Raw genomic sequence first — 23,218 nt, forward strand, 5'->3', positions numbered from 1 at the left:
ATTAAGTTTATAATGAAAGTTATAAAGTATACTAAATTACTTACTTATAACAAAACTTATTTGTATCTATCAGTTTTACTTAAACAAAAAGCTTTAATAGGATCTTAATGAAAAATTATTAGATCATTTCAGTATACATTTTACATTTTATTTGTCATGGTTAAGAATGTTTAATTGTATAGCAACTTTAGTTTTAACAGTTTTTCTTCATCTATTCTTTTGTCAAGGTATTGTGATGAAATTTTAAGTAGAAAATTATAAAACTAAAAAGATGACTTCTAATAGCCAAGGAATGGTAGCTGTTAAAGCATTTAATCTTGAGGTATGTTGTAGAAAATAGTATTTACATAATAATTTTAATTTTACAATATCTATTCAAGTAATTTAAATTGGATAATTATAAATCTTTATTTATGTGTTTTAAATCTGTGTGGTGTTTAACATATTTAGTTGAGTGATATAAAAATTCTAAAACCATTTTTTTTATGCATTTAAAAAGTACAAGGTATTTTATTTACATAGATTAATTAGTTTACAAGATTTCAATTACAACTTTATTTGAATGGCTAAATGTATTAGAAACTAAAATAATTTACCACAAAACTAAAGAATTTGGCATTTTTTGTTAAAAGTGGATTTCAACTACATTTTATTTCTTTCTAAATGAAACAAATTTTAATTTCTTGTTTTATCAACAGCTTTCTTTAAATTGGCTAATAACTAATATCTTGTTCTTTTAATAAAAAACTGTTTTAAAATAATTCAAATGAAATAATAAAATAATAATGATTTGTCTTGTTGTGCTCTCATTGCTGCACAGTAACTTTCATAAAATACAATTGTATATATTTTTTCTTAACATTTTTCTCTGCTATGATTAACAACTTAACATTTTAAACATCAACAGCTTTCGTCGCTGTACAAGTCAAAACCGCCCATATCGCGCGCTAAGATGGGCAAGCTGACCAAGAAAGCGCTGAAGGCCAAGTCACTCTACAAGCACGTGGTTCAGAGCGTTGAAAAGTTCATTTCCAAAGTTGGTTTACTTATCGGTTGTTGATGAATTAACCTGTTGTTATTGTTCAAACTATTTTTTTTAAGTTCATTTCCAAAGTTGGTTAGCTTATTGGTTGTTGATGAATTAACCTGTTGTTATTGTTCAAACTATTTTTTTAAACTTCATTTCCAAAGTTGGTTAACTTATTGGTTGTTGATGAATTAACCTGTTTTATATTGTTCAAACTTTTTTTTTTAAGTTCATTTCCAAAGTTGGTTAACTTATTGGTTGTTGATGAATTAACCTGTTGTTATTGTTCAAACTATTTTTTTTAATTTCATTAACAAAACAATGTTTTACACTTGTTTGAAGTAAATCATATCGTTGAATAAAATCTTATTCAAATAGAATTCTATTTAAATAATATTTTATTGTTTGTTTATGAGTTAAGAGTGAAAAATTTATTTCAAAGATGGTTTGGTGGTTTTATAAGTAAAATTAAGTGAACAAGTTTATTATGCCTGTTAGAAAAATTAAATCTAAAGATAGTTTTCATTTGTTTATATTGATGTTAATATTTTATCGTATGTAAAATTAATTATCTAAATTTGGTACTTAATAGCTAAAATTCTGTAAATAGTTTTAACTTTAAAAACTCGTGTCTAATTGGTTTGTGTTTTAGATAAGTATAATTATATGAATAACTTTTTATTTTAAAAATATTTCAAAACTATTACATTTTTTCTTAATTGTTAAAAATTTATTACTTGAAAACTTAAAATCTGTAGTTTTTATATTGGTTGGGCACTTTAGCGTATTTATAAAAACCTTAATCTAAAGTTAGTTGTTACTTTAAATCAACTATTAGGATGTTAGCTTGTGAAAAACTGTTTATAGATTTAATTTATTTTTTAAATATTGAAATGTTTGTAATGTATTGTTCAAAAAACTAATTTATAAAGCATGGTTGCCACAAAACCTGGAACCCTGAAAAAACCTGGATTTTGATAGTTTATTTTAAAAAAACTGGAATTTTAAACAATATTTACATGTTAAGTAGTAAAAATTTTGGTTTGATACAAAAAATCTGTCATACAAATTTTGTCACCATCAAAAATTTTTTATTAAAAAACACATATAAAGTAGCTTTACAGTATCTTTTTGATGTTGTTATAATATTTAACACAGTTTTTTACCTTAAACTTTATTTTAAAGTAAAAATTAAACCAAAAAGGTGTACTTTTAAAAAACCTGGAGGAAATTTTGAAGGAGAAAATTTGCCAGAAATTATTGGCAGCCCTAAAATTAGTTGATGTAAAAAAAAAACCAATAATGCTGTAATACTTTTTACTATAAAATTATGGTACCTAAGGCTAATGTTTATTTTTTGTACTATTAATGTTTATAGAAGTTATAATTAGTTAAAATTAGAAATATCACAGAAAGCAACAAGTTTAAAATTGTTAAGCTATAGATCATTTAAGATTTTTAATTGTCAAAAGTATGTTTAAGGCAATAAGAGAGGGGATACAACATTTTTATTTACAACTTTTAGTATGGGATCTTATTTGAAAGATTGAAGTTTATGCTATACTATATTGTCATGAAACAAAATTTCACTTAATTTTAATATGTAATCAGTTGTGTGAAAAGTTTTCAATTCCCACATATGGAAGATAAAATCTTTGCCAATTTTAATCTATCTGTGTCTAATTTTTGAAGCAATTTACTTGAGTTTTTTGGAAATGTGTTGTTTTAACCACAAACTACTTGTAGAAAGCATATTTTTAGATGATAACATTTAAAGTTTTCTACATCTGAAATAGCATAAACATATATCTAATTTGTTTAAATTTAAAGCAAAAGTGTTTTTAGTTAAAATAAGATTTTTTTTTTATAATTTGTTGGTTAATTAAGGGCATAGGGGGGATTCTGACATTTTTTTTACTAAAAATAACATTAGATCTTGTATGAAAGCTTAAAGTACAAACTACAAGCCAGTTTTTATAAAATTGAAAAAATCTTATTTAACTTTTGAGATATTGTAATTTTTATAAAAAGTTCCCGATATAAACAGATGGACCACAAATTTTTCAGGGTCAATTTTCTTGGAATTTAAAAAATCACTAAAAACCCATCTTCTCCTTCATTTTTTGAGCTAAAGACCTCAAACTTTCAGGAAAAGTTTCTTTTATAGTTAAGACTTTGAATGTTGGAATTTTGAAAGTATTAAAAAATAAAAATTTTAGACAAAAAAAAAAACAAAAAAATAGGTGTTTTTTTTAATAAAAATTTTATTTTTTCAAAATTTCAAAAATTCCTGCATTCAATCTTTTTAAAATTTAATAATACACTTTCTGTGAAAATTTGAAGAAGATTGTTTAAAAATGTAGGAGGAGATAAATTTTTAGTGAAATGTCTTTTTTGCGTTTTTAGTTTGGGCCTTGCATTAGGAACCTATTGAGGTCACCAACTTGGGTTACTCATGTCTCAAAAAATAATTTTAATTTTTCAAGCAGTTAAAAATGTCTGATAGCTCAGATAACACTCTATAAAATAAGATTGACTTGTTAAAATCAAGGTGGACCCCCTATGCCCTTAACTAGTCAAGTTTGAAACTTTTTTCAAAAGAAAGTTGAAAATAAACGAAAAAAAAATTATTTTTTCTTTTTTTAGTCATTAATATTTACTTTGAAAAATATTTTAACAAATTTTTCTAAATATTGCAAGAAACACTTCCTTAAAATTTTAGCTTTCTCAAAAAATTAGATATATTATTAGAGAATTTTTAAATGTCTGATAAAATTGACTTTAAAAAAATTCTGGTTCTTAGGTTTGTATTTAAAACTTTATTCAAAAATGACTGTGTATCAAATGCTTTTTGAAAAGTTTGTTTTCTTTAAAAACTGATTTTTAGTTAGTCATAAAGCTAAGCTAAGTTTTGTTAAAAATATTTGATGCCCCCATGCCCTTACTTAGTTTTTTTTTGTAAACATTTTTAATTTTTGTAATTATAAACTTCGTAAACTATAAATACCATATTAAATTTTTAAGAGATTAATTTTAATTAAATATTAAGCATAAATTTAAGCATTTATGCTTATAATTGATATGTATTGAAAATAGTTCTAGTTGTGGTTGTTAAATTTATCCAAATTTCATAATTTAAAAACTGTATATATTTATCAATTTATAAGAAATTAAAATGTTGTAAACTGTACTTGAGTTTTTGTTTTGAAAATATATTCTGTTAGTTCAAAATATCTTAATCTTTAACCTTGCCTAAATTTAAATTTAATGTGTGTATGGTTATGTATTTCTATTATTTGTAAAAAACAAAGTGTTTTAAAATTTTGCATTGGATTATATGTATTGTTTTAATTTTGTTTGATTTAAAATTTGATTGCTAGTTTACTAAGCTCATAACTTGGTTATAGATCTAAACTGTTACCTGGTCATATTATTTTTTTTAAAATTCAGTATTTATTAAATTGACTTTTAAATTTATTACAAAAAAAACTTTTTAGTTTTGATATAGTGATATATTACAGGGTGTTGTCATTATTTATATAGCTAAAAATATTTTAGTTGTTTAACTGTTTTAACTTAACTAAACTAATTTAAACCCTGTGTTTATGAATTTAAAAAATAAGATTAAGCTTTTCTTCAAAACTCAAAACTTTGAACTGTTTAATTTTTTTAAAGTAATATTGCTTAAAATTTAAAAGTTTTAAGGCCATACAGGGAATAATGCTCCTATATTTAAAAAGCATTAACATTGACCTTAATTTAAAACCAAACACTTTAATCTAGGTTGCCACACACTAGTTTTGAAGTCTTTCCTAAAAGTCGGGCTAGTTTTGATATTTTTTACAAAACTTAGGCTAGTTTTCATACACTTTCTAAAATTAAAACTAGTTTTGACATGTGATCTTAAGCTTAGGCTAGATTTGATATATTTTATTATTGCTTTGGCTAGTTTTCGTATTTTTTCTAAATCTCAGGCTAGTTTTTAATTTAAAAGTAATTTTTTTCATCAAAGTCAACAAAAGTTCATGAAAGTGCTTTTTAAAAAGATTATGTCTCTTTGATATTATGAAATATTCAAGTATTTAAGCTTAGAAGCATTTTTTCAGCCTTTTCTTCTACTGTTTCTTTCTTTTTTATGAACTCAGGCTTATTTTTGAACGCGAATGCTAGATTTCTTACCTCTAAGAGTGGCAACCCCAATATCCAATAGGGATGGATATTTTTTTTTATTTGGTGGGTTGGATGTTTTTCAAAAAATATTTTGCCAGCCAGACTTGTTAAAAACAGTCTTTGTGGCCCAGGTTTTATTGAAAAATTGTTCTATAAAAGTTACAAATGCCCCCTAAAGGTTAAAACTAAAATTAAATATTTATTTGTTAAGCAACTTTAATATGTGTACTAAAAATTAAATTTAGAAAATATTTATATATATTATTACAAAAATGCTCAATTTTATTTGTTTTTTTTTCAAGCTAAAATTGTGTCTCATACCAGAGTCCGCATAGTGCCCATCCCTATTGAACAAGATGTGTTTTTACAAAAAGAAAAAATTTTTCAAATATATCATCAGTGTTGTATAAGACTTCTGATTACATGAAAGAAATGTTTTGGATGTCAGGTTCTCTCTGGAGTTTTGAAAAGTTAACTAAAAAATATTAAAAAAAAATACTTTAGTATTTGTATGAAAGCTTTAAGTACAAACTTCAAGCCAGTTTTTATGGAATTCAAAAATATCATTTAACTTTTGAGACATTATATTTTTTGTTAAAAGTTTCCATACAAATGTATAAACCGCAAGTTTAATAGGGTCAATTTTCTTTGAAATTAAAAAAAATACTAAAAATCTATCTTCTCCTTAATTTTGCAAGCAATTTTCTTCAAATTTTTAGGAAATGTTCCTTACATTATAAGATAAAAATGTTTCTTATGAATTTTAAAAAATTTAAAAATTAAAAAAAAAGACAAAACTTCATAAAATATTTTTTAAGGTATTTTTATTTAAGATTTTTTAAAGTCCGGAGTAATGTTTTTTGTTATAGTATAAAGATTAGACTGTGAAAGTTTAAAGAAGATTGCTTGAAAAATTTAGGAGATATACTTTAAATAAAATAGTCTTTTTTTGCTGTTTTACTTTTCCCTTTCCATAGAGTACCTATTATGCGGCCCTACTTTGTATACTCAAATACCAATTTGAATTTTCAAAAATGGTAAACAGCAACTTGAAGCTTAGTAAAAATTCTATAAAGTAAGATCAACTTGTAAGAAACATGACTACCCCCTATGGCTTTAACTATATAAAAAATTGTGGACCAGAATATAAAGTCCCCGGTTCATATGTCATAGACTCTATAGTTTAATATAAATGTTTTGATAATAAAAACAAAAACTACTCATCAACAAATATACACTATCGACAATTTAGGCAATTAAAAATAATATGAAATATATTTATATAACTATTTTTATGTTGCTACGGACCAGGCTACAAAGTGCTGGGTTTATACGTCATAGACTCAGTAGTTGAACTAATAAATAAGTTTTAATAATTAGAAAATAAACAACGCTTGAAACAATACACATGTAGTTTTTTTAAAATTAGTACGCTGTCACCAGTGCGGACCAAAATACAAAGTGCTAGGTTTATACTCGATAGTTAAATTTGATATAAATGTTTTGATAATTAAAACCAAAAGCTACTTAACAATTTATTTTAACAATTAAAAAAATTATGGTGTTAACACTGCGGACCAGAATACAAGGTGCCGGGTTTGTACGTCATAGCCTTGATAGTTAAATTAAAAGAAAATAGTAAAATAATACACAGCAATTTTTTTTTATAAACAGTGCGGACCAGAATACAAGGTGCCGGGTTTGTACGTTATAGACTCAATTGTGAGGCAGTCCAGGCACCAGGTGCACGACAAGGACCCTTTCATGCCGAGGTTCTGCAAAAACATATACAGCACCTTCGAGCATCTCCTCAAGTGTCCCATCAACGACAGGGTACGTTTGAAAAATAAATATTTATTTAATAAAGTTATGTTTCAGAACTAAAATAAAACATCTAAAGTGCCCCATCAACGACAGGGTACGTTTGAAAAATAAATATTTATGTTAAAACTAAAAAATCTTCTCGAGTGTCCCAAACATTTTGCAAAAAAAAAAAAATTAAAACTACAAATAATCTTCTGAAGTGCCCAATTGATGAAAGGGTTAAGGGCTGTTAAATTTTATATTATATTTTAAGAATACCTGCTTAAGTGTCCCATAAATGTCAGGGTATGATTTAAAAATTATTAAAGCTTTATTCTAAAAACTATGAGAAATCTTTTAAAATGCCCAATTGATAAAAAAGGTAATTGATATAGTTTTAATGAAAATATTCTAAAGTGCCCAATCAATGATAGGGTACGTTGAAAAGTAAATTTTTAAATGTTTTTATTATATTTTATTAATTTTGATTTAATATTTACAGCAAAAAATAGTGTGAGTATTAAACTTGTGGCAGAACAAATCGGTGTTTATTATTCTTAATAAAGAGTGATGAATATTTATATATATGTTGCAGCAAAAAATAGTGCGGGTTTTGAACTTGTGCCAGTATCGGTGTTTAATATTCTTAAGAGTGTTGAATAATTATATATATTTGCAGCAAAAAATAGTGCGGGTTTTGAACTTGTGGCAGAACAAATCGGTGTTCATTGTTCTTAAGAGTGTTGAATAATTATATATAATTGCAGCAAAAAATAGTGAGGGTTTTGAACTTGTGGCAGAACAAATCGGTGTTCATTGTTCTTAAGAGTGTTGAATAATTATATATACTTGCAGCAAAAAATAGTGCGGGTATTGAACTTGTGGCAGAACAAATCGGTGTTCATTGTTCTTAAGAGTGTTGAATAATTATATATACTTGCAGCAAAAAATAGTGCGGGTATTGAACTTGTGGCAGGACAAATCGGTTTTTAATATTCTTAAGAATGTTGAATAATTATTTATATTTACAGCAAAAATTAGTGCGGGTGTTGAACTTGTGGCAGAACAAATCGGTGTTTAATATTCTTAAGAGTGTTGAATAATTATATATATTTGCAGCAAAAAATAGTGCGGGTTTTGAACTTGTGGCAGGACAAATCGGTGTTTATTATTCTTAAGAGTGTTGAATAATTATATATTTGCAGCAAAAAATAGTGCGGGTTTTGAACTTGTGGCAGGACAAATCGGTGTTTATTATTCTTAAGAGTGTTGAATAATTATATATTTGCAGCAAAAAATAGTGCGGGTGTTGAACTTGTGGCAGGACAAATCGGTGTTCCCTCCCGACATAACGCAGCAGCTGATGGTGTTGGCAGGCGCCTCCACCAACAACACTGATAATAATAATGAAGATGAGGTAAATTGAATTGTTTTTATATTTTTAGTTGTAAAGTTGTTAAAAATAAAATTAATTATTGATAACAATGAAGATGAGGTAAATATGTTTTATTTAATTGATAAAATTTATTACTAACAACACTGATAACAATGAAGATGAGGTGAATTTGTTTTATATAATTAATAAAATTTATTACCAACAACACTGATAACAATGAAGATGAGGTAAATTTGTTTTTATTTATTATTTATAAAATTTATTACCAACAACACTGATAACAATGAAGATGAGGTAAATTTGTTTTATAATTAATAAAATTTATTACTAACAACACTGATAATAATGAAGATGAGGTAAATTGAATTATTTATAATTTATAAAATTTATTACTAACAACACTGATAATAATGAAGATGAGGTAAATTGAATTATATTTTTACTTGTAAAGTTGTTAAAAATAAAATTAATTATTGATAACAACGAAGATGAGGTGAATTTGTTTTATTTATAAAATTTATTATTGACAATAATGATAATAATGAAGATGAGGTAAATTGAATTATTTATAAACTTTATTAATAACAACACTAATAACAATGAAGATGAGGTAAATTTGTTTTTTATATTTTAATAAAATTTATTAATAACAACACTGATAACAATGAAGATGAGGTAAATTGTGTATTTTATATTTTTTATTACTAACAACACTGATAACAATGAAGATGAGGTAATTTTTTTTATATTTTTTTATTACTAACAACACTAATAACAATGAAGATGAGGTAAATTTGTTTTTTATATTTTAATAAAATTTATTAATAACAACACTGATAACAATGAAGATGAGGTAAATTTGTTTTTTATATTTTATTACTAACAACACTGATAACAATGAAGATGAGGTAATTTTGTTTTATTTATAATTAATAAATTTATTACTAACAACACTGATAATAATGAAGATGAGGTAAATTGAATTATTTATAAAATTCATTGGTAACAACACTGATAACAATGAAGATGAGGTAAATTTTTTTTATTTTCAGTTGTAAAGTTGTTTTTTACTTGTAATATATTTGTTAAGTTTACTAACTAATAACAATACTGATAGTAACGAAGATGAGGTAAATTTGTATTATATTTTTAGTTGTAAAGTTGTTAATAATAAAATAAATTATTGATAACAATGAAGATATGGTGTGTTTGGATTATTTATAATTTATGAAATTTATTACTAACAACACTGATAATAATAAAGATGAGGTAAATTGTGTTTTTTATAGTTAATAAAATTTATTTTTAACAACACTGATAATAATGAGGTAGAGGTAAATTTGTTCTATATATTTATAAATTTTACTAACTAATAATAATACTGATAATAATGGTACTGTAATTTGTTTTTTTTATTTGTGATTCAAATAATAAAATGTAGTTTTGTTACTATTGTTGTAGTATATTTTAGTACGTATCTATAACCATGTAAATAAATATTGTGGCGTTTTTTAACTTTTATAACATAGCAAATGCAATCTCCTTCAAAACTCATCATTGTTAGCTTTCCTCAAATTTCAACTAACATTTTCCAACAGGCATCAACATCAGTTTACAAAAAATATCCCCAAAATTTTTATTTCAACTCAGACACACTATTAACAGGCCTCAAGCTCTCAATCGAATCCGGATGTAATATTTTCTTAGTTTTGTCTTCCTCACGAGTACAACATTTTCAACCAAATATCAAAGTGCTCAACTTTACAGGCTTTATCTGTGAAAAAAAAACATACAAAAATATGAAGCTTTAATTTCAATTTAACTTCACACAAATTTCAAAACTCACTCAACAGGCTTCAACAGCCAGCTGAAAAAAAATCATACAGAATTATTATGAAAACATAAAAATTAAACAAACTTATCTTTTTCAAGTTATTTCTTTCAAACTTGAAAAACATACAAACTTATCTTTTTAAAGTTATATTTTTCAAACTCAAAAAATCCAACACGCTTCAAGTTCACAACCCAATTTAGACAAGTTTTAACTAACATTTTCCAACAGGCATCAAATTATCTATAAATTTAAGTTTCAACTCAGACACAACACCAACAGGCTTCAAGCTCCCAACCGAACCTGGACATTGCGAAGGTGTTGAACGAGCTCATTGAGAACCCGGACCAGGGCAGGGTTGAAAGCGTGGCCAATCTGCTGACGGACGAGCAGAGAAAACAAATTGAAACTTTAATCAATCAGCTCGATAAAGTTTGTGATTATATTTTGATGGTAGTATAGTCATTTATTTTGATTAAGTTTAGAAAAAAAATGATGAAACGCTCATCAATCAGCTCGACTAAGATTGTGGTTTTTATATTGTGTTTGTGATATTTTTGATTTTATGATACCTGACTATTTAGATGAAGTTTGAAATTCGTAACAAAAAGATAGTTGACCAATTAATAAAGTTTGGGATTTGTTTTAAAAAACTTACTAATCAACTAAACATATACATTTTGTGGCTATTATTAAAATAAAGTTCTTTATCCTAGCTGGACAAGTTTGTGGTTTTTATCAGTTTATGACTATCAAATAAAGTTATAATGTCATAATGTTTATATCAAGAACTTGACAATGTTTGTGATATTTTTTAATGATGTAATTTAAAAATATTACATACAGTTTAAAATTAACATTGTTGATATTAAAAGAAATAAAGTATAAATGTTAATGACCTGTAAAGATAACAGTTGTTAAAAAAATATTATACAATGAGCTACAAAACTCCACAACTTTTGGTTTGGTCAGAAGCAATAAAATAGTTGATTGTTTAGATGAAGTTTGTTTTGTGTATTTAAAAATTGAATAAACAACCAAGTGTATGAGTTATGTGTCTAATATTAAAATATAACTCTTCAACCATCTAGATGTAGCTTGAATTACTTAATAGTTTAATGCTCAATCTGCTAGATAGAGTTCGTAATGTTTAATTATAATAGTGTCAAATGTTTGGATAAATTTAAAAACTAGTTTTATAATCTGTAGAATAATCAGCTCAGTAGATAAAGTTTCAAGTAAGTGTTTATAATAACTAAACAACTAGATAAGGTTTGCATTATTTAAAAAATAAATCAGCAAATTTGATCGAGTTTTAAAAAATTAATGATAAAATAAGCATCAACTAGAAAAATTATATAATATTTAATGATAATAAAATCAGCCAACTATTGGAAGTATGAAATTTATATTAAAGAATAAACTAATCAACGAACTAGATACAGGGTTGCCAAAAAACTTTAAATTCCGGATAAACCTTGAATTTGACAATTTAGGCAAAAAATACTGGAAAAACCTAGAGTTTGAGAAATATTGAAAAAAAAAATCTGGAATTTCGAACAATAACTAAAAATTGTAAAACTTGGAATTTTTACATGTGAAAAAGTAACAAATTTCTTTTAGGTACTAAAATCTATTATAAAGAAAGTAAAAAAAATGTATTATTAAAAAAAAGTTAGTTAAAAAAACTTAATGTATCTTTTCAGTGTATTTTTAATGTTATTATGATATTAAAAACAGTTTTTTTAACTCGAGTTTAATTTATTCTAAAAACAGACCAAAAAAATATTTTTTTTTAACTTGGAAGAAATTTATAAAAAACCTTTGGGGTAACCCTGTAAATATGGATATTAGTGTTTGTACTTCTAAATTTAACTTGAGTTTGTACATACATAATTTGTTAAATTTAAATTTAATTAATATAATAAATAAACTTAAATAAATTTCTAAACCGTCAAAACTTTACACAGAAACCACTAAACCTGGAAAAACCTGCATTTTGACAGTAAAGGCTAAAAATCACTAAATAACTTGGAATTTTATACAATTTTTACATTTAAGTAGTGAAATTTTGTTTTGAAATTAAATAATCTATTATATAAACAAAAAAATTGTCTTCATCAAATTTTTTGTTACTTTACGTAGCTTTACAGTATCTTTTCAATGTTGTTATACTATTAAACACAATTTATTACATTAAGCTTCATTTTAAACGAAAAATAGACCCAAAAACGTGTACTTTCAAAAACCTTGAAGAAATTTCTAAAAAACTGGTGGCCACCCTGCTAATAAAACTAGACAACGCCAAAGTCTAGATTTCAGCAAAAAAGTAGTTAAACTGCTCAAACAAATGTTTTTATTTATATTTTTGTTTACACGTATATATTTTTAACTTTTTTGTTATTTAACAGTTTAATTTTATTATTTTTGCTAGTAATATGTATATAATATTATAGAAAGACGACAGCGCCATAGAAAGACGAATTAATTATTAGTCAACACATATATTTTTTTATTAACTCCTTATTTTAAAGTTTAATTTCATTATTTTTGTTAGTAATATGTTTATAAAATTATAGAAAGACGATAGCGCCATAGAAAGACCGAATCTTGTTCACGATCTGTTAGATTTCGATTATGACGGACTGGACAAGTTGAAAGATAAAATGACAACTAACAACAAGTAAATTAGAAATGTTTAACAATTTTCTAGTTTGAATGTATAAGATGTGGATTTGTTAAAATTTATAACTGTGTAAAAAAATGATGAAAAACGACTCAAAGTATTTAGCCAAATGAAATTTGTTACAAATATTTATTTACAAAAAAATGATTAGGCTGTCTCCAGTTAAAATTTTTAGATTCAAATGCATATAACTATAATTTATAATAAATAGAAACATAATAAATCATCATCATAATAAAGAAGGAAATAGTTTGATTGAAACTTGTTACAAACCTTGCTTTAGATGTTTGACTGAAAGTTTTTGAGATTTTACTTACATAAAAAAAAATCTTTTAAACTTCCAAAAGTATAAATAATGTTCGCTGATAATCACTATGAAACAGTAATAATTAATTATAGTGAAAAAAGACACGAAATCCTAGGAAATATGGACGAAAGCAGAAAAATTGCTTTGGAACAAGAACAGAGAAATTTCGATGCACAAATTCAACAGTCTGTTATTTGTATTATTATTTATTATTAAAAAAGTTTATATTTCTTAATTTTTATATTATAGATTAGATTTTTTTTTTCTTTGTTGTACTTAAATATTTTCTTTATAATGTTTTATAATTAGTAAAAGTTCTATTTAGTTTATGTGTTGCATTATTAAGTATCAATGTAGTGGCTTTTTTGTTGCATTTACATTCATTTTTGTTATGCTTTATTAAGTTTTATTTGATAATTAGAAAACAATTAAACGTGGATATTTAAGTAAATAGTTATAATCAAATAACAATGCGTACTAATGTAATTGTTTTTAATATAAAATATATTTTAACAGATACACAAGGGAAAGCAATAATAAACAGGCTCGCAAAACAAGGTGAGTTTGACTAATTTAACTTTTAATTAATTAAACTTTTATATTAAAAATAAAACTGATGTTTTCTTTTGAAGCATATACTCGGAAAAGCCAGTTATAAATTGCATAAATTCAATATATTTTTTTGTATTATTGTACAATAATGTTATTTTTTAAAATAAAAATGTTTGACTAAATAACCCAACATTCGGAGATATATTAACAACATTTTTGGTGTTTTTCATAGCTAAAAGGGAATTGAATAAAAAGATTTCAATAACCAAAATTATCAAAATAATTTTTTTAATTATTTTCAAATACAAACTTCTCTCAACCACTAAAGATCAAGGTCTCCCCTAAAGAGACAAATAAAAATAATTTGAAAAAATCGTTTAAAATTAGATAAACTTTACTTGAAAATCGATAAAGAAAATATTGATAAATTTTTCTTCCAACCACTGAAGATCAAGGTCTCCCCAAGGTTTATAATCCAAAATTAAAATTAGATAAACTAAACTTAAAAATCGATATTAGATTTTACTATTATGATAATGTTCCTAAAACCTTTCTCCCCACTTTAGATCGAGGTCTCCCCACAAGAGGCGCTCCTCACCGTCTTCTAGGCGGAGGAGGAGGTCGTCGTCCGCCAGGCGTCGCCACGGCAACTCGTCGTCGAGGGACCGGCGGTCGTCAAGGAGACGGAGATCTAGGAGCCACCACAGGAGGGAGAGGGGAGATTCCCGTTCTGGGGGCGGAAAGAGGGGCATGCCGCCCAAGAAGGAAGGATTCATCAGCGGTTTGTTTGTTAAAGATTAAAATGAAAATTTTATTGAAACATAAATAAGTATTAGTAATTAATAATTTTTATATTAGAAAATAGTTGTTTAAATAATAGTTTTGTTTGATTATTTATGCTCTTGTATTTTTTTCTGAATCTTAAATGGGTTCAAAACTCCTGATCTTTGAAATAATTTGTGGTACATTTTGAATAAAGAGTTTATTGAAAGTCGGATGTTAAATGTGATTCATTCTCACATTATTATTTTTTAAGGTTTCAATTTTTAAATACATTGTTATTTTGACACATAACTACTTGTTTTAACTTCTTAAGAAATCCAATTGTTTATTACAGTTTGTTCGAAGACGATTTGGGTCGGAAACTTGTCATCGAAAGTTGTCCAGAGCGATTTGGAAGACGTCATCAAAGCCTACGGAGAGATTGAACAAATCAATGTTAGTTTCGCCACCAACAGTTATGTTAATATTGCTTTGATTCGATAATTATTATTTTTTAATGTTTATATAATTTTTGTTTATAGTTAAATGTTGCCCTGATATTCTGGTTAATTTGTTTTAATGTCGCTGACACAACGATTAATTTTGTTTACTGCAGATGATACCACCTAGAGGATGCGCTTACGTGGTGATGAAGCAAAGGGTTGATGCTGCGGTGGCCGTGAGAAAAGTGAAACACATGAAGCTCGCTGGCAAGGTGAGTGATATTTTGTAAATTGAAAAATTTATACTTGATATATACCATTAATTTTAGTGAAAAGTATAATTAGTGAAGCTCGCTGGAAAAGTAAGTAAAATAATGCGCTGGAAAGGTGAGTTGTAATTTATAATTATATGTATACTTCAATATTTATTAGTTAGTGAAGCTCACGGAAAATAATGTGTACGTAGCTTGATGGGTTGCTGTGGAGCTTCATCAAGGTTGAATATATTTAAATTTATTAAAACAGTTAATAAAACTTGCCGGCTTTTTCATCTTAATATTAAAAAATATTAGTATTATTTTCAATACAAATGGTTTATTTATGACTTAACTCTTTTATGATTGATAGTTTTATAATGAACTCATTTACTTTTTCTACATAAATAAGTTTTCAATAATCCTAACAAGGATCAAAATGCGACTCTTAATATTTTTAGTTTTTGTTTCTACCTAATCTATAGTACTGTTACGAACCTTAAAAATATGACAAACTATAAATTTTGTTTACTCACAAGTTTTTAGTACTACCTATTTTATTAATTCCGAAAAAGATTAAATATAAATTATGTTTAATACAATGGTTACGCATATTTTTAATTTAACAGAACGTTATTCTATTTATTACCAATCAGGGAATACTGAACTACAAGTTTAAGTATCCGATCAATGCAACAATTTTACAACACTTGATTTTATATACTAACCCAAACAGGGATTGAAATTTGAATCCTGTCAAATATAATTTGACATTCTATTGCCTTTTTCCATTTTCTATTTTAAATTTTCCTCACAATGGAACTCAATGCGACTACTGATTACGGCTTAATAAAATACAAATATTTTTTGTCTTAAAATTATTATATTTCATCCAATCAGGGACTGAAATGCGATTGGGCGGCGGGGAAGGACATGCCGGAGCACCAGAAGTCGACGTGGGTGAAGGAGGAGGGGTGCAACTACGTCGAGTGCCCGCAAAACATCAAGGAGGTCGAAACGTTCAACCAGTGGGGATACGTCGACCCCGAATCGGTTCCAAGCCATCTGAAAGGTATTTTGTTTTTTTGTTAGATGTTATTTTGTTTACTTTTAAGTAGACCCTGAATCAGTACTAAATTATTTAAAAGGTATTAAAAAAATTGTTTGTTATAAATGTATACAGTGCATTTTAATTTGTATCGAACCAAAATCAGTACCAAGTCATTTGAAAAGTTTTTAAAAAATTTATTATATTTGTTTGTAAATTTCATTTACTCGTTGGGCTACGTAGGTCCCGAATCAGTTCCTAGTCATTTGAAAAGCTGGTTAAAAATATTAAAATACAATCTTATTATGTTTGTGTTAGACCATTTGGAGGAATGGTGAATTTTTAATTTAGATGTTTCTCCACGGTATAAAAAGCAAATAATTTTCCCAAAAAAAATTTCAAACAGATGAAAAGTTTTTAGTAGGTTTTAAATATATCTTCAGAAGTCTCAATGGAAATCGATATGGAGATGGATGGAAACTCCGAAAAGGGGGAAGAACCCTCTGCAGCGTTGCCAGGCAACCAGCAGCAACAGATGCAGATGATATACCAGCTGCCAGGCAACCCGCAGTTACCAGGTAACCCACAGTTGCCAGGCAACCCGACCACCCAGCACCAGTTGTTGCAGCAGCAACCCTCAGCGTTTCCGACAAATCACCCGGTTCCATTGCAGGTTTGAACAAATTTTATATTAATTTAATATTAACTAATTTATTTTGTTTTTATATTACGCTGATTCACGGGTAGTCAAAATTTCAAGCGATATTTATCAAACTTTGTCTAAACAACTTGTCATGTAAATGAAATATGCATGATGATTTACTTTCAGCATTAGTAGCTCATGTATCAAACCAAATTAAGTTAAAGAGAATGTAAAAGACTACTAGTACGTGGGTGGATCTACAATATTCTAAATTATAATCGCGCACAGATAAGAGTGATATGATAAATAATATATTAAAATACAAATAATCACCAACAGATAAGAATTATACCGACGACGCAGGTAAAATGTTTTATAAAAACTAGTTCTTTATAAATTACAATGTAGTTTTAAACAAGAAATTGTAGTTGTCCGTTTATAGCGGGGTTTCCCAAACTTTTTTTTTTAAATGCCACCTTTAACAAGATTACTCAAAAAAAAACTACCATTGAAAAAACCTAAGACCCTTTTTTTTTCATCATAATCAACTCAAGAATATCTGGTGTAAGTATAAAATTATGACCTTATTTCCCCCTCTTTGACCCCTTGACTGCTTAGGCCCACTTCGGGAAACCCTGATTTAAGGTTTGTATAGTTTTCTGAAGATGAGTAATTTATTAAAAAACAAATTATCATCTACAGATAAGAATTATACCGACGACACAGGTAAACTGATTTATAAAAACGAGTTATTAATAAGTTAGAATATAGTTGGTTTTGAAATAAGAAATTGTAGTTGTCCGTTTAAGGTTTGATTAAATAGTTGTCTGAAAATAAGTCATTAAAATACTATAATTTATCACCTACAGGTAAGAATTATACCGACAACGCAGGTAAACTGATTTATAAAAATTAGTTTTCTTAATAAATTACAATAAAGTTGTTAATAGAAATTGTAGTTGTCCATTTAAATGAATTTGTCACCAGATAAGAATGATAAGTTTGAATGTTTCTGTGAATCGATTAGTAAACACGACGATCAAATAAGTTTAAATACATCAAAAACTTTATAACTAATTAAATCAAATGCTGTCCAAATAAGAACGTTTCATTTTAATGTTTCTGTTCTAAATTAAATCCATATTTATCATTCAAATATATGTTAATTATTTTTCACAGATAAGAATGATGAAATTAGTATACACAAGTAACATATTAAAACACCCAATTAAAACAAAAAATATATTAAAAACTATTTTTTACAATAATCACCCGCAGATAAGAATGATACCGACGACGCAGGTGGCCGGGTTGCGGCCGCAAGGTGGCGCAATTCAAAACAACCAGATGTTCGCCCTACACCCCGCCGGCCCCCACGTCAGGATCGCCCACCACCCCGGGGGAATCCCCATGCAGATGAGGCCCCACCACCCACACGGGCACCCGCCGCCAGGATTCCAGCAACTCCCGCCCCAACAACGGTTTGCGTTGCTAAGAATATTATTTTATTCGTTATAATAATTGTTATTATTTATATAATTTGTTATTTTTATAAAATACGAATATATAAAATAAAATTTATAAGAATATTAATTCTATATGATTTTTTTTTCTTATATAATAAACGTTATATCAATTTTAATTTGTATTCGGTTGATTTTAGTAAAATTGATAAACAAATCGTATTTAAAGCCATGTATTTTTATATATAAATTATTTGTTTTTTAAGTTTTTTAAAACAATTAATCTAAAATTGTAATGTAACAAATAGATACTAACCAGTTTAAATGTAAACAAAAGTTTTGATGACACACAAAAAAGTATCAATTTAAAGTTTTAATAATGTATCAACTTTATTAATTCACCAATTTACTAGTTTACATATAATTTAATCCTAGTGTATTTATTCAAATTTTATCAAATAATGTAATTCACCAATTTTTTATATTTATTTGTAAGTTAGTATAATAGTAATAATAAATTTTATCCCTACCAACAGTTTCGAGGGAATTCGCCACCAAGGGGTTCCCCCTCAAATGATAAACATTCCCAACCAGCACCTGAGGTTCACGGGGATCAGGATACAGCAACCCGGGTTGCCACAGCAACAAGCGGGCGTGCAGGGGATACAGCAGGCGGGATCGCCCATGCGGCCCCCGATGTCAATCACCCAGCAACCAGGTAAATAAAAGAATGTACCAATTTGAAAAATTTAGAATATTTAGTATTAGAATGTTGTGTTATGTTTGTGTTAGCGAGTAGCTTAGTATTATTTATTTAAAAAATTAAAGTTGATGTGATGTGGATTGTAAGCATAATTTTATACATTATACCACCTAATTTAGTTTCGAGACAGTTTTTTAAAGCTTTATTGTAAAATCAAAAATAATTTTGTAACTTGAAAAAATAGATTTAAAGACAGTTATTTCAAAGTTTTGTAAAAGTCAGGCGCTGTTTTATATTTTAAAAGATTTTTACTTATTTGTTTGAAATTACTTGAAAAAGTTGATATTTAAAATATTTATTTAAGCATAATACGAATACGAAGTGAGATAAATTTTATTTATTTTTAGTTTATATTTAATTTTTAAACTTCTGCTCAAATGAATATCTAAAACATGAACTTCTCCTCAATTTAATATCTACAATTTTAATAGGTATCCATGGAAACGTGCCCCCGCAGCAAATGGGCGTCAGACCCCAAGGTGGACCCCCGACAGGAGGGTTTGCAAGGCAACCTCGCCCGCACCAGCCCAACAACCAGGTTGCCATGGCGATCGCCCAGCAACCGCCCCAACAACAAGCTGAAAGGTTTGTTAAATGATTAATTAATACATAAAAAAAAAATTTCAAAAGAACTGCGTTCAAATAATTCAATAATAAAATTAATTCAAAACATATCAGATTAAGCTGAAAAATAATTGAATTCAAACAGCGGCAAAACATAGCAAAGTGTCCATAAACCAATTTAATTAAAACAACAGAAAAGAGCCGGAGTCCAAGGAGAGCTTCGAAGGTTCAATGCTGAAGCCGGACTACAACAGGCCGGAGTTCCAGCAGAGGGAGAGGGAAGTCGGCAGGGAAAATTTCAACAGGGACGAAGACAGGAGGGACTCCTGGATGAATAACAGGTAAAAAATTAATGTATTTATTTGTAAATATAATAGAAATTAGATTGATTTCCCTGATGGATGCCCTTTTTTTCCTGAAAAGTTTGAAAATCTGGTGTTTTATGTATAGGTATTAAATTTTATGTGTATGATTTATTTATGTATATTTTGTGTAAGGGTTTTAAACTGATTATTATAGAAATCAAGTAGAACTGGTTGTATGTGTTTAAAGCAATAAATATAATTTTTTCACTAAAATTTTCATTTATTAGCCTTGAATTTAAGAATAATTAAATTGATAAGTGGAACCCATGATTATTTTACTAGTTTGAGCTATTGATAAGTTTATACTATTTTATAAGTATAAAAAATAATTTCGCTCGTTGTTTTTTAAACATAATCAGTTTCAACTGAATGAAAAATTCAGATGGAATATTTTGGGCAAGTAAAAAGACTTAAAAATAGTAACAATAAAATAATAAGCTACTAAACAATAAGAATAATGTATAGATTTAAAACATTTTGTAATGGACACGTGCACTAAAAAGTAAAAAGTTGTTTAAAAAGTAAAAGTGTGTATCTAGGCGTTGTAAGTTTATTGCACTGCTACTGATTTTTACTGTTTTATAATAAATTCAAATAGCTGATTTTTTTTAAAAGTACAACACGACCGGCTAGAACTTAACTGTTAAATTTTCAATAATAAATTGGTCTGCAGCATAAAAAAATCCGTCTTAACATTTCCTTAGTCTTTTAATATATATTAAAAAAAATATTTAAAAAAGGTTATACTGTTTTATTAGTTATAATACAATATGTTTAGTAAAAAAATAATTATTTGCTTATGACGTCACACAGGGGCCGCGGGGACGAGGACCGGAGGAGAAGGTCGCCCCAACACAGAAACGAGAGAAGGGATTACCATGGAAACCACCCCAGATACGACAGGAACGAGAGAGGAAGATTCGATAGAGACGTGAGGGGCAGGGGTGAGGAATTTTGATATAATATTTCTTTTCACTTATATTTTAAATTAAAACTGCAAACTTCAACTGAAATTAGTTGTAATCATTTTAAATGTTCATTTCGCCAAATCGTTGAAACTTCATCGAGAAAAATTAAATAAATTACGTTGACAGAAAGCTGATATTTATTAAATAAAATCAAAACTTTGAATTTTTGTTTCTACCAAACACCGTGTTAGCAATGCTACAACAAACTTGACATTTATAAGGAGAAAGTTTTGAAAATTTCGAAGTTCAGTTGAGGTCAGCATCATTATCAGCATATCATTATTAGGTTATCAACATTAAAACACTCATTCAGCCTACTTATATTAAAATAAAACGAGTCAACACCCCCTAACAACCGACCCGTTGCCAGGTTACGAGCGCGGGCCCCGCTGGAGGAGGTCGCCACCCAGGAGGTCGCCCGTGAGGAGGTCGCCACCTCCTGGAATGAGGAGGAGGTTCGACAGGAATCAGGAGGAAAGAGGAGGAAGGAGGGTGGGGAGAAACAACATGGACAATGATGGTGGTTTGTTGTTGATACTAGTTGAAATTTGTATGTGATCATATTAATTAATTATTTTAATTAATCAATTCAAAAACCTGGTAGAACATGGAATTTTTAATAACTTTTTCATGTCAAATAGTAAAATTTCAATTTGGCACGAAAAATCTATCTTATAGATATTTCTTTTTCATCATTAATTTCTTTTAAATAAATAAATTTAAAGAAACTTTAAGATATTTTTTCAATGCCCTTGATACTAGTTGAAATTTGTATGTGATTATTAATTTGTAAGTATATTTCATAAACTAGTAAATAAGTATTTTCCCTATTTGTAAAGTTTCCAAATTTATATTTGATAATGATGGTGGTTTCTTGTTATAACATATATATTTGATTTGATAGTTTATAGATTTTTAATGATTTGTTTAATGATTGTTTTAATGATTGTTATACATTTATTTTATGGATTCATATGGTGGTTAGTGAGCAAGTTTATAGATGATTATATATTAATTTATATATAATGAATTTGTAAATTTTCTTAAAAAGAACTCTGCTGAGTCTGGAAACATTGGAAGCGACATGGATTCAGATGATGGGTGATTATTGTGATGAATTGTTTAGTAGTTTGTTTTTTGTTTGACTTTCTCTTATGTTGAATATTAGTAATAATGTTAAAATAACTTTTTGTGGTAGTATCACATAAACTTTGACAAATATGGTCGGAAGTTTAATTGTACCAATTACAACCGATTCAATTGTGAGTATATTGAAAAATTGAGTGTTGGGAATTCAATGTAGAAAATGTTAACAATGATCTCTACTTTCCTATTTTGACAAAATTGTTAAAATTTGAAAATATTTTTCAGTATTTTAATGCATTTCGTTAATTAAGCCATGTGAATAAACAATTGATGATTGTACGTTAAAATAGTTACTCCTTTAAATGTTACAAGTTGTAGTATAATTTTGGTGGACGTAATTTCTACCCTCTCTTTAAATTGAGTTTTTTATTTTAACAAGTTTTTATAAATTACTTTTTCGTTATTTATTTTCAAAATAACTTCTTCAAGTTTATACTGTGGCTGTATTATATCGTAATCTTGAAATTAAAAAAACTACATAAGTTAATGTTTTTTCCTTAACTAAAATACAGAGAGTGTGTAAACATATATAAATGCAGAAAATACAGGAGTATTGCTAATCCTGTGTATTTTGTTTAATAGTATTTTTTGTGTATTTTTGTCATTTGAAATTTTTTCTCATTTAAAAACTAGAATCACATGATAATTTTGTTTTTAAATAATGTAAATCTTTTCAAGTAGATGTTGTAACATGGCTATCGTTCTAAAGTTCAGTGTATTTTCTAAAAGCGTTTTTAGTTCAAAAGCTTTTAATTTGTGCTTTTTACTTTTTGCTCGTTAAAAATTTAATTTATATTTATGTTGGTAATGTATGCTTTTTTGATTATTATCAGTTATTGTTTTTTTACATTTAAAGATCAAAACAATAACGTATAGTTGTAGTCTCAATACTATATTTTATATAATTATAATTTATCTGTATAATTAAATAGATTGTTAGTGTACTTATTATCATTTTATTCAAATTTTAACGGTTAATTCGTAATTTAAATGGTTACAATCTTAATTTATAAACAATAATGTATTT

The 23,218-nt window shown here is 27.0% G+C and overlaps 1 protein-coding gene across 2 annotated transcripts in view; it reads left to right on the forward strand.

Annotated features, from left to right (window-relative positions):
- Window positions 1-224: 224 nt before the first annotated feature.
- Window positions 225-23,218, forward strand: part of LOC145840226 (uncharacterized) — a 28,045-nt gene continuing 5,051 nt past the window's right edge. The window contains exons 1-19 of one of the 2 annotated variants that reach the window (XM_082947408.1): window positions 225-322; window positions 908-1,036; window positions 6,872-7,030; window positions 8,292-8,417; window positions 10,510-10,659; window positions 12,807-12,910; window positions 13,313-13,405; window positions 13,737-13,778; window positions 14,339-14,553; window positions 14,890-14,990; window positions 15,151-15,249; window positions 16,132-16,303; window positions 16,723-16,952; window positions 18,201-18,403; window positions 18,922-19,103; window positions 19,580-19,733; window positions 19,907-20,053; window positions 20,891-21,021; window positions 21,416-21,565. In XM_082947408.1, coding sequence (XP_082803534.1) covers window positions 272-322; window positions 908-1,036; window positions 6,872-7,030; window positions 8,292-8,417; window positions 10,510-10,659; window positions 12,807-12,910; window positions 13,313-13,405; window positions 13,737-13,778; window positions 14,339-14,553; window positions 14,890-14,990; window positions 15,151-15,249; window positions 16,132-16,303; window positions 16,723-16,952; window positions 18,201-18,403; window positions 18,922-19,103; window positions 19,580-19,733; window positions 19,907-20,053; window positions 20,891-21,021; window positions 21,416-21,565 — 2,638 coding nt within the window. In that variant the 5' untranslated portion in view covers window positions 225-271. Of the gene's footprint in view, window positions 323-907; window positions 1,037-6,871; window positions 7,031-8,291; window positions 8,418-10,509; window positions 10,660-12,806; window positions 12,911-13,312; window positions 13,406-13,736; window positions 13,779-14,338; window positions 14,554-14,889; window positions 14,991-15,150; window positions 15,250-16,131; window positions 16,304-16,722; window positions 16,953-18,200; window positions 18,404-18,921; window positions 19,104-19,579; window positions 19,734-19,906; window positions 20,054-20,890; window positions 21,022-21,415; window positions 21,569-23,218 lie in introns of both variants that reach the window. The other variant, XM_082947407.1, reaches the window with a different exon arrangement.

The sequence above is a fragment of the Thalia democratica genome, chromosome 7, assembly GCF_965202585.1.
Source record: "Thalia democratica chromosome 7, ktThaDemo2.hap1.1, whole genome shotgun sequence".
Lineage (NCBI taxonomy): Eukaryota > Metazoa > Chordata > Thaliacea > Salpida > Salpidae > Thalia > Thalia democratica.